This window comes from Periplaneta americana, chromosome 7 (genome assembly GCF_040183065.1).
Source record: "Periplaneta americana isolate PAMFEO1 chromosome 7, P.americana_PAMFEO1_priV1, whole genome shotgun sequence".
NCBI lineage: Eukaryota > Metazoa > Arthropoda > Insecta > Blattodea > Blattidae > Periplaneta > Periplaneta americana.
Genome location: NC_091123.1, coordinates 172,498,944 through 172,511,912, shown reverse-complemented (window position 1 = coordinate 172,511,912; position 12,969 = coordinate 172,498,944). Strand labels below are relative to the sequence as shown.

The window sequence follows — 12,969 nt, the reverse complement described above, 5'->3', positions numbered from 1 at the left end:
TAGTGTTTTCATAAGTTTACACAGTTTTTTTTTCAGCTGTCATCTTTACTTACTAGTGTAGATTAGGTGTGCACTGTGTGGTAGTGTATGTGCTGCATATAATAAGCTAGGCCTATATATTTCAAAATGCCTAGAAAATAAAAAGAGATAGAGTTCTGGTTCATTATTATCATCACAAACTTTGAAGTCAATTTTCTCCACTTTCATTTTCTGTAAATTTTGCATTGCTAAAAATGCTACTCTTCCTACAAATTTTGTACTATATGCATGATTTTTTGTAGAGTTTTTGGATGTGTTCTTAACAAAACTTACTATCAGGATTATATCTAACATATTTTTTTTAATATTAATTTTTCTTTATGCTCAAGTTGACTTTTTTTTTTCTGTTTTTACATTGTAGTGCATAAAATATTTTAAATTATTTTTTTAGTAAAATAAAAAGAAAAATTTTATAGTAAATTTTGTTTCTGAGGTTCTGACAAGTATGTAGACAAAATTTCAGACCAAAATATTTGAATTTGTGAGAGGAGTAGCAATTTTTGAAAAGCTAAATTTACACAATTTAAAATTACAAAATTGTTAATAATTCATACATTTCTGCACCAAATGAGATGAAACTTTGTACAGAAACTATTTATATGCAGCAGGACAACAGTGCTCAATTTCAGAGCTGTACCTAGAATAGTTTAGAAAATTGAAATTTCACATCAGTCTACCCTTAACAATCATTATTGATGTCTATAAAATCTCAAATAATCGATTATGGAATATGTGAAAGAAAAGACTGAACACATCACTGGTCACCAGTTAGAAGTAATGGTTTGGGTCTCAAAACGAAGATTTGTGTTTGGTACATTACAGGGTGTCCTATGCCTTTTGATTATAATGTTTGGATTCATTCTGGTTTTGTTCCGATATACATTCCCCTTGCAAAGAACAGTTATATTCCTTATATTTTGTAAAATGACCACGAACTGAAGATTTGAAGAACCCAGACAAGCTGGGGCTTGCAGCAAAAGAAACTTCTACATTATGACTGATGATATTATCTTTGGAAAGTGGTATGTATTGCCTGCCATAATCTTTTTATGTTATATTATTGACTAAGACCACACCGTACACGAGCCTGGCTCTTACGGTAGTGGCTAGGAACATGTTTGTTTTATAATTTTAATTTGTACTCACTAGCTAGCTAGTTAAATAAATGACATAAATAAATTAAATGAATGACTCTGTGAATACCAGGGCGTTACACCATTTGCAATAGCCAAGAACCATCTGAACACAAAAATCACTGTTATCTTTCACAGTGATTTTTTTGGAGCTGTCACAGTTCGGAAATGTGACTACAAAACACTGTCACACCCACCTCTACTGGTAAGTACAGACTTGAATCTATCAATGAAAACATGCTATAAAAGTTGGTTCATTTAAAATTAGGAACAGAATATAATTATAAGTAAAAAATATATAAAAGCATATAGAATATAAAAATATATAAGTTTAACATGATTGTTCTCTCTGTCCATATTGCAGGTAACCCATAAGAGATCTCGGTAGATAGAAGGAAACCAGAAGATGACACTTTGAACTGGTGACAGAGGGGCTTGATAATGTTACACATCTTGGAACTGAGAATGAAGTTGCCTGTCACAGTTGTCACTGAGTGTTTCTTGATGACCTGCCTGTAGAACAAACAAAAAAAGTGTGTAATAAATGTATAGGTTTAGCACTACGCAAGATAAGATTAATTTATAATAAGGTCTTATTTTCATTTGTTATATATGAGAAAGAATATGCGACAACAAGACATTTTTTCCCCATGAAAGCAACTGGATGATTTACTTTACAGTACAGTAGAATCCCTCTTATCCAGTACCAAAGGGACCAGGCTAGTTTCAGATACAAGAGTTTGCCAGATAATTTAATAAAATTGGTAGATATAAAAAAGAAAGAGAGAGAGATATAGAAATTGAAGTGAAATCAAGTTTGAATTATTTCCCATTTTTCACATACCGGTAACATTAATTAAGCTAGAAAAACTGAGCTGTAAAGTTTATGGTTTTATTTGGGACTAGCCGTACCCATGCGCTCCGCTGCACCTGTTAGAAATAAATGTAAAGTAATTACATAATTAAAATAGAACATTTGATCCAGGAAATATTCGTGTTTGATAGAAGGATAAATCGTTTAATATGTTACTTAATTTAAATTGTATTTAAATAATTAAAATGCGGTCATTTTGGTCCAGAGAGCAATCATTTGGTGCAATGACAATTCCTTTGACATGTTTCTTAATTGTTATTACATGTAACCATAGTTTAATGAAGATTGACATATCATTTAGTTTTAATGTGTAAACTTTATATTACTTGCTATATGTTTCAGAAGTTACTGTAATAACATTGTAGAATTATGTCCATCTAGAGAAACTACACTTTCCAATGTGAAATAATAATTAAACAATTAATTAGCTTCCGATATTACTTCATACAAACACAGAAACATTCTCTTACACTATGTTTAATAGCTTTCGATTGTTGTTGTCCAAGGCCCCTTATAGACGAAGTCATTTGCTTTTATTTCAGTACAGCACCTTAGATGGCGTTGTTATTGTAATTTTAAAACTCATTTATCTCATTAAATATCAGTCCTATCAAAATTTTGTATCAAATAAAACTTATCGGAAATTATTTTTAAAGAAACTTTTGTTGTGTAATATTTTTCATGAAAATCAATAATAAGCGAGATATTTCGATTTATTTAATTCAGGCCCCCTTATAACCTCCCTTTTAAATTAAGTATTTTGAATGCCATATGGCCTAAAATCTAAGTTACAACGAACTTAATTTATATTCAAATTTTCATATAAATCGGTTCAGCCATTATCGCATGAAAAGGTAACAAACATCCAGACAGACAGACATACAAACAAAAATGTCAAAAAAGCGATTTTCGGTTTCAGGATGGTTAATTATACATGTTAATACCAATTATTTTTGGAAAATCGAAAATTACCAGAAAAAGTTTGGCTCCAGATTTATTATTAGTATAGATATATTTATGGATATTTATTAATAATGGTTCACAAAAAGTACATAAACTTAATAAATTACAATTAACATACAGGTACACGAATAGCAATTATACGCAATAAATATACATTTAATACCTCGTTTTCCATCCTATATCTATTTCAATTTATGTTGGCTTTAACTTGCACTTACGTCTAGTTTTAGTGCAAGTTCCAACCAAGCGCGTTTATTTAAAACAAAAAAAGGGCTTAAAGCTTATTTACATATTACTTTTTAAATTTTTTAACTCTACAATAAACAAGTGTACATCAATATTTCCTGTTGCTCTGTTTATCCAGTATTTATGTTTAATTTTTAGGTCTTACAATACATAATAACTTACTATTTCAAAAAGGAGAGCAAATGTCGACATACTGTAAAGTCATGAGCCTGAAATAGCTGAATCGGTACATTCAATCTGTAGGTTAATCTTTACTCTTGCACTGTTTTCTTGTCAGCAGAATCGTTGCGTAACTTCTATGAAGACTACCACATACATGTTTAAACACACACTTGACAAGTTGCTAACATAATCAACCTCAATTCAGTTATTTGGGATATAGGAATTCAATATTTTTAACATTTAAAAATTCAATTAATTAAAATTTAAGAAGGAAATTTCACCCTTTTATTGGTTAAGTTATTTATTTATTTATTTTTTTTTTAAGAAATCGATTTAAGAATTAATTTAAGTCTTTTTTTAAACAAATCGATTTAAGAATTCATTTATTTTTATTAAGAATTCAATTAGTAGTTGAACCGATAGATTGGCCTTATTTTTTCACAGATGAAATATGGAAAGAAGTGGCATTTATGAAGTGCTATAGAAACATAATGGACATTTCTAGCATTTTAGTGCCTTTTTTGCCTACCTATTTTAAAAGTCATGTTTGCCTGCATGTCCGAGCTCTAGTAATAACCATTTGATCACTGATGATTACATAGACTTCACTGCTAGTGAACTATGAGGGTAATAGTGAAAAGAGATCAGTATGAAAAATCAAAAGTGTTTGGGATATTATAGTTTGACTAACCTACAGATAGGCCCACTTGGAAGTAAGAAAGAAAAGAAACAGAGGAAAGGGGAATTATGAAAATAACAAAAGATAAATCCATAAATAGATTCAGGATGCTGAGGAATATTAATTCAGTTGAAATATAATTATATATTTTTTAAATATAGTGAAACCTGTTCAAGACGGAAGTGACATGGTCCTAATTTTTTTTCCGTTGTGGACAGGTTTCTGTATTATTCAGGTGTGACATTAAAATGGAATATTTTGTCATTCATATACATGAAAAACAAAATGGCATGCCGCAAATTGCAAGAAGTACAAAATATTCCATTTAACACTAATCACATTAAATCAGCTTTCTGTCGCTTATTATGTTGGTGAATCATCTTGATTAAAATCTCATTTTCTATATAAATATTATCGTAACTCACTCATTAGTCATTAAACATTACTAAAGTTTACTAATCTCATTCTATTTAATATCTAACACCCTTTTGTGTCACCAATATCGGCCGCAAGCCACTCACTCATTATGTTCTTTAATTTTTAAAGTGTCACACCTGAGTTTTCCACAACTGAACTTCAACATTAATTCACATAGACTTTGTTTCTAATTTTCCTTTATCTCGATAACTTTTACTTCAACACTTAATGTTAATGCCACAGTCTATGCAACTTTTTTTTTACCTGGAAATCACTACACTTGCGCTCTGTTTAGCTACGACAGTATACGGGTGTGAAGCATTGAAAATCTTTGAAGGGACTCGTCTGCCTAGTCAACAGGGTAATAAAATTTATGACCGACAGGCCAACACACCCTCGTACCCTCTAAAATTTTGCAAAGAGAACTTGTTTTTATCTTAGTGGCCTACGTATTTCGTATATTCCTTGAAATTACAAGCTGTTTCAAAATATAGTTACAAAATATAGTGTGTCCAAAATATTATTTCCGTTTTGAACAGTAGCAGACAGTTTCCATTTCCGCGTTGGACAGTTTCCGTTTTATTCAGGAAAAATTACACATAATACATACAAATTTCGCCGGGACCAATAAATTCTTCCGAAATAGACAGGATTCCGGATTATTCAGGTTCCGATTTGAACAGGTTGCACTGTATTTCATTAGATTTGTGTTCCTTCAAAGGTGATAAGCTAGACAGAAATGCTGGTACCTTGCACTTATGCAAGCTGCTCATGTGGCACTGCAGATGGCATTCATGCCCACATTGTAGTACGTAGCCACACTGGAGAGTACAGCCTCCTTTCGGGATCTTTGTGAAGTCTGAGGCACTGGATACACTCATCAACTGGTCTGGATGAACCTGTAATATCACTCCCATTCAAATTGTGTCTGGATTACTGATAGAACCGACACAAGCAGGTTTTGGTACAGAAGGTATTGCCCACAATGGAGAAAAGTATCTGAAGAGGCATAGTCTATTGAATCCGCAGTTATTATGCACTGCTAGCTTAGAGAATATTAATCTGTCCTACAGAATTTATCTGTAATGTTGACACTTAATATTTTAGGACAATAACTGCGGATTCCCGGCCAACAAGTCACTCAGCTGAGTGCGCTCCTAGTATAATGGCAGTTGACATTGGATACACGTCAACATACATGCCTAACTTGGAGTCAGGCCACAAAGGGAAACATTGAAGGAGGAGAATTCGATCAGGTGCTGTGGATTGAATTCGGCGTAGCTCAGTGGTCAGAGCACTTGGTACGTAGAACCAAGGTCCCAGGTTCGATCCCCGGCGCCAGACCGAATTTTTCTCCTAGAATATTAAATGAACATTTATGTCTACGAGGGTTCATTCTTTTACTTCCTATGCATAGGGGTGTGATTTTTTTGGTTATAACAATATACGTGAAATACGTTAAAAACTTGCATGGAAAATGCAAATCTCTTAATGCGATTCTGTGATTAAGAACATTATAATGCAGACAATAACTAGTTCGATTAATTAAAATGTGTCTCAGTGAAACGTACAGCAGAGTTCGTATAGGTCAGTTTCTGTCAGATGCGTTTCCAATTCACTGTGGGCTGAAGCAAGAAGATGCACTATCTCCTTTACTTTTTAACTTTGCTCTAGAATATGCCATTAGGAAAGTCCAGGATAACAGAGAGGATTTGGAATTGAACAGGTTACATCAGCTGCTTGTCCATGCGGATGACGTGAATATGTTAGGATAAAATCCAGAAACGATTAGGGAAAACACGGAAATTTTACTTGAAGCAAGTAAAGCAATCGGTTTGGAAGTAAATCCCGAAAAGACAAAGTATATGATTATGTCTCGCGACGAGAATATTGTACGAAATGGAAATATAAAAATTGGAAATTTATCTTTTGAAGAACTGGAGAAATTCAAATATCTGGAGCAACAGTAACAAATATAAATGATACTCGGGAAGAAATTAAACACAGAATAAATATGGGAAATGCCTGTTATTATTCGGTTGAGAAACTTTTATCATCCAGTCTGCTGTCAAAAAATCTGAAAGTTAGAATTTATAAAACAGTTATATTACCGGTTGTTCTTTATGGTTGTGAAACTTGGACTCTCACTTTGAGAGAGGAACATAGGTTAAGGGTGTTTGAGAATAAGGTACTTAGGAAAATATTTGGGGCTAAGAGGGATGAAGTTACAGGAGAATGGAGAAAGTTACACAACGCAGAACTGCACGCATTGTATTCTTCACCTGACATAATTAGGAACATTAAATCCAGACGTTTGAGATGGGCAGGGCATGTAGCACGTATGGGCGAATCCAGAAATGCATATAGAGCATTAGTTGGGAGACCGGAGGGAAAAAGACCTTTAGGGAGGCCGAGACGTAGATGGGAAGATAATATTAAAATGGATTTGAGGGAGGTGAGATATGATAGAGACTGGATTAATCTTGCTCAGGATAGGGACCGATGGCGGGCTTATGTGAGGGCGGCAATGAACCTCCGGGTTCCTTAAAAGCCAGTAAGTAAGTAAGTATAATGCAGACAGTTCTTAATGTACCTATTGCCTCCCGCAAGCTTAGTAGGAAACCCCGTCTGATTTTAAATTTCAGTCCCTAAAACATGGTTACAAACCTGACACTTCAGCTGCAGTTGTGGGCCCACTGCATCGTACTTTTCCAGAGTTTTCTGCACTGACTGCCAGATGATGCTGTTTTGAACAAGTCCTTTTAGATTGCCAATGATATAGAGACCTTCTTTTGCTCGACTTAGCATCATGCTGACAAGTGGTCCACTGTGCATTTGTTCATGCCACACCAAAGACAGCAGCGCCAGTCTGCATTCCTTTCCTTGGAACTCCTCCACCAGCGACACACGAATGTCTTGCAGGAGTTGCGAACTCTTGCATTCCTGTGGGAATGATCACATACCAGTATACTGGGGAACAAGTCGTGTAGAAACTAATGAGATATAAAGTAATGTAAAGCAACTGTTTAATATTATGCATCATAGCAGTGGCGGCCGGTGAGACATTCTGGTGGTGGTGCCAAAAATGAAAAAAAGTTGTATGCAAATTACCCTAGTGAAATTAATAATCGCAGTTCACGTTTGCATTATATTAAATAAAACACATTAATTAAACCAGCTATTTTACCAGGTGTACAGTTAATAATGTCTCTAGTAACAGTTACAATAACATTTCCGAAATTAATAACGAAATTTACAGATACAGATAATCAAAACTTTCACAGTATTGTTAGTCAAATACAAATAACTTTTATAACTAGTAAAATTACTGGCAAAAACACACGAGATAAACAGTGGCATAGATAATAAACAGACACGTTTGCACTTTATTTAACAGGCTGATGAATCCAAGGCAGCGGCCTGAATAACACATGTTCATGTCCTGCACAGATCTCATGTATCGTTAACAGAAGCATCAATACTATAGCAACAGTGTAGCGATATTTAGTTGCCGCAAAATAAAACAAATATTACACAACATTAACAAACAGTGTTACATAATATGAAAAAATATTTATCTTTCTAAAAAGAACCATGACTATCTCTGCGTTCAATATAGCTAAATAGATAATAATTTACACATTCAAATCCAAGTTCTGTGCATTAGTTTTGAATTGGCAACATTACATTAACATTTGGCGCGGAACTCTAACTCATAGACAAATAACGTCTCCAACAACCCTGCCATCTGGCGAAATTTCTGCATTACTGTGCTCTAGCGGACAGAATATTAACTACTGAGTCAAATTGAATTCAGCTCAAAGTCTGCCATAAGAAACGCATATAAACTAGAGGCAGTAGCCTTTTGTACAGTGTTATATGGACGCAGGTAATGCCTTAGTGAAGTGGCTCCAACGTTCGGAAAAACGCTGCAACAGTGCGTCCGGATATGTGTGCGCGCTCGTTCAAATGAAATACGAATAAAATGTATAAACTATTACAACTGCTTTCTAGGATATTATTTTTGTTTCTTTCATTGGTGGTGCCATGGCACATTGGCACTACCCCAAAAGCCGCCCCTGCATCATAGTCTTGCAGCTCATAGCTACTTTAGTAGTGGAGAACCTCACAAATAAGCCGTCTTTAGTATTCTTTACGTATTAATCTTGCTTGAGATTCAGAACAGATTAGTGTAACAAAGGTGCCAGTACCAGTACATAGAAAATGTTGATAAATGAGTGCGAAATATGTATCTCGAAAATGAGACTATTTGTAATTTATTAGAAATGCAGTTTTGTAGACTTAAATATGAGGATAAAAAAGATGTTTTAAATTCTGGGTGACCTAAAATTCCATTTGTTTTTTGTTTTTAAAAAGTGCTAAGAAAATAGAGAAGTTGTATAAAATAACTTCAACAAATTCTTCCGATGAAAGAAGCTTTTCTGTTCGAGAAGATTGAAAATTCCACTTGGAATGCTACATCAGAATTTCATAATTAGCTTCGCAGCATTGCCTAAAGATATACTGAACACCCTCAGTTAAACTCAGACATTTTATGAAGACATCATCGACAGGTTTGCTGCTTTAAAAGATACGAGGATTGACTTGGTATGCAAGAAATTGCATGAGTTCTGAAATAAATTTACTTTCCTATTCGCATGTGTTCTAGAACTAGTAAAATTGTGCGTAGTTTACGAATATTAGGCGTACTTATTATATTGGTAAAACTGTTCGTGCATTTGTGTATGTGAACAGCACTTCACTTATTTTTTTTTTATGAGAGCCGCTACTGTTCACCAGTTCTTTATACATCAACATAACCAGATCTCCAAAGATTTGACCGGTGGCGTAGCGTCAATGTAAGCTAAAAAGCTCAGCTTCCCCGGTTAATAATAATTTCATAATAAACCTGCAGTTTATGAACAAAATTATTTATTAATTTTAATAGAGTTTATACTGTATTTATGCGTTAAATATTGTGATGCGGCAGCTCAGGATGATTTGTGATGCAGCAGTAAACAAGAAGCCTGCACACACCAGCTTTCAAGCAGACTGGTTTCTTTCATTCATTCTTCTATGTAACCCACCCCGCAGATTTTCCATCCCTTTCTAACTAACCTACCCTGGTCGCAAGGCTCGCAAGAAGCTAGCTTTTACATTGAAAGTTTCCGAGTTATCCCTTTCGTGAGTTGTGTTCAGTTCAAGGTTAGTGTGCATTGTGGCTGATATAATAAATAATGAGTGAAATAACAGTTCCTGACACTATAATAAATAATGAGTGAAATAACAGTTCCTGATACCAATTTACTTGAATTTTTAAGACAATTCTATTATCAAGACTGACTTACGAACAAAAGTGCGATTTAAAAGACAAATGACCGTGTCTATTTGTTAGAGATATGTGTAAACCATGAAATCATATTTTACCATTTGAGGTCATGCCCTATTGGTGTTACTTACGAGGTTCCAACCAATCTTCGGACTGCTGACTTGACATTGACTACTATTTATTTTAAGACTATATTTTTGTAATATGTTTTCTCATATGTACACGAAAGACAACTTGAGTTAGCTTCCCCTGCTCAAAATTTCATGCTACGCCACTGGATTTGACACAAAGTTTGCTTGCTGAATGAATTTGCTGTGAAGGAGTGTGAAAGTTTCAATTCGAAAGATCTAGAGTTCGATGCCAAAGAAGAGTATGGATGAATGTATCTGTAATTTTCCACAATTCCTCAGAAAATTTACAACCATATTTTAAAATAGGCCACGACCAAATCACTTCAAAACCTTTCTCTTCAGTAATTCATAAACTTCCCAATGCCACAAAACGTCATTAAAAACAGTAATAAGGATTTGAAATTGGTTATGAAAGGATTATTACTTACATCGAGTAGATAGCGTTGCTGGCCGGGATACATTGTAAGGATAACAATGTCCTCTTGAGTATATCCTTGCAACACCAAATGATGACAGAGTGCCAGAAGGAAGTCTGCTTCATGTAGGTTCTGGTAGTCAAATGCATTTTCAATCTATTAAAACAGGAAATAGTGTTAGGAACTATTTTTACTATAATATCCAAGGAGCTCTTTTCGTACAATCTAATGAACTGGATTTAATAATAGTAAGGGTGCAAATTAACGGGGGGGGAGATTCCCCCCTGTCAGAAAGTTATCCCCCTCTCGTTCACGCCTGTCTAGTAATGGTTAGCACGTCTAGCCACGAAACCAGGTGGTCCGGGTTCGATTTCTGGTCGGGGCAAGTTACCTGGTTGAGGTTTTTTCTGGGGTTTTCCCTCAACCCAATATGAGCAAATGCTGGGTAACTTTCGGTGTTGGACCCCGGAATCATTTCACCGGCATTATCACTTTCATCTCATTCAGATGCTAAATAACCTAAGCTGTTGATAAAGCGTCGTAAAATAACCTACTGAAATAAAATATAATAAATATCTCCCTCTCATAAATTCAAATTATCCCTGCTAGGGGTAACTTCTATCTCCCTCACAAAATATAATTGTTTTAATACGAGTATACTTTATAAAGTACAGCATAAAGTAAGCAAAGAAAATAATATTGATGTATTATCATCACCGGAAAACTGATAACAATCAATAACTTAGGAAATACACATCTTATCTTAAGCCTGCTCACGGATAATTATTATTATTATGATCAAGATGCAAGACGAGCAACTCAGTGCGACCAAGTGTTGAGCCATATTGAATGAGGATAATAATAATAATAATTATTTTTCTCTATCTAGAATTTTATCCCCCTCTCATCAGAAATCTTAATTCACACCCTGATAATAATTGCTGCTGTCATTTTCATCTGTCACCAACATCATATTATATTTTTATTTTCATTACATTTAATTCTCATTTGTATACTCTTAAGACAGCTCTTTGCACATGTGTACCTAAGGCCTTTTTTCTGAGTTTTACAGTTTTTATTTTCATGAGTAGGCTTTCACTACCCATTTTTCATTTGTCTAAACGTCTCTTATTAATTGTGAAAGAATCGTAATAAAGTATGATCATCCATCACAGCACTAGTTAAAATACTCTACAATTTACATATTTTTATCAAAATTAACTGAGTAAGTTTCTATGTAAAATTGGCATCAACTGAAAACATAAATGTCGAAGTTATTGTCACACAAGTTTTGTCGAAACTGGAAAAATTTGATTAAATATATATATATCTTTCAATATTAAAAAACGTGTGACTGCTGATAATTATTTTGACAGACTTAATAATGTCCGCTGAAACCAAAGTACTAAAGTGCTAAAATAAGTTAACATTTATACGTATACAGTAGAGAAAGTAATATTTCATATGAATCTGTAAAGTTTATGAGACATTCGCTTTAACAAATGTGCCATTTCTACCTTCATTATATATTCATTGAATTACTACTTCTTTAGTCGAATGAAATTCTGCCTAATAGTGGCCATCAGATAAGGTAAGGGAGGCCTGACCTTTTCAGTCATTTTGTAAAATACTATACTTTACTGGCAATAATGTAATATCACTATTTAATAACAATCACAATATGTGAACACAATCATTAAAAAGTATTGAGATTGTGCTTGTAAACAGATGTTTAAATAGCAAGCAAACTGATGCCACCTTTTTTTATAGTAATGCACGCAATTAATTTGGTAAATAAAAAAGAAAAAAGAAAAAAAAAAAAGGTAAAACCTGCCGTCAACACTGCAGTAATCCTGTTTTAAATAGTCAGTCTATTACAATGATCTGCACCTTATACCAGGTGGGTCATATAAGTTGATAATGCGAATGAAAAAAAAAAAAAGGTAAGGAATTACCAATTTTTATTTTTCAGATACCTATGAAACTACGCCCTCAACTGAAAAATACTTTATACGAATTTAATTAATTTTTGTACGAGGAGTGAAAATAAAAAAGTATAAACTATTGGCTTTCCTTAAGGGGACACTTATGTGAGTTTTAAATCTTTTACAATTGTCATTCAAAATTTATGAATTTTAAACTACATAAACACGCCTACAATACTATCATCTGTACAAAATTTGGTGCCATTAGGGGTAATAGTTTTGAAATGATATTTTTTAAATGTATTTTATATTGACGTCACTAAAATGGCTCCTTGCGTCACAATTTTCACAATTTTTAGTTCATATTAGCTCAAACGCTTCAAAATAGTCATGGGAACATAAATTAATTAGCTTTTTGACCTCGGTCTAAATAGAGAATCACAATAAATTTTTAAGTGGATCTTTTTCATTTTTCACCATTATTTGAAGCGTCAGCTGGAACAACGTTATAAGTTACATTTAGTAAAATTTACAGGAGCTGCAAAAATGTGTACGCGTACAACGTTGTTGTTATAGGGTAGCAAACTTTTTGAGTGGACAAATTTCACGTACTGCATTGATGGACAGTTGCAAGTCAAAGAGTATCGCAAGGTAA

The 12,969-nt window shown here is 33.8% G+C and overlaps 1 protein-coding gene across 2 annotated transcripts in view; it reads right to left on the bottom strand.

Annotated features, from left to right (window-relative positions):
- Nucleotides 1-24: 24 nt before the first annotated feature.
- Nucleotides 25-12,969, bottom strand: part of LOC138703728 (NFX1-type zinc finger-containing protein 1-like) — a 28,674-nt gene continuing 15,729 nt past the window's right edge. Inside the window, exons 6-9 of one of the 2 annotated variants that reach the window (XM_069831847.1) lie at nucleotides 10,402-10,545; nucleotides 7,181-7,456; nucleotides 5,263-5,412; nucleotides 25-1,685 (exon numbers count right to left, since the gene is read on the bottom strand). In XM_069831847.1, the coding sequence (XP_069687948.1) occupies nucleotides 1,617-1,685; nucleotides 5,263-5,412; nucleotides 7,181-7,456; nucleotides 10,402-10,545 (639 nt within the window). In that variant the 3' untranslated portion in view covers nucleotides 25-1,616. The remainder of the gene's footprint in view (nucleotides 1,686-5,262; nucleotides 5,413-7,180; nucleotides 7,457-10,401; nucleotides 10,546-12,969) is intronic. The other variant, XM_069831848.1, reaches the window with a different exon arrangement.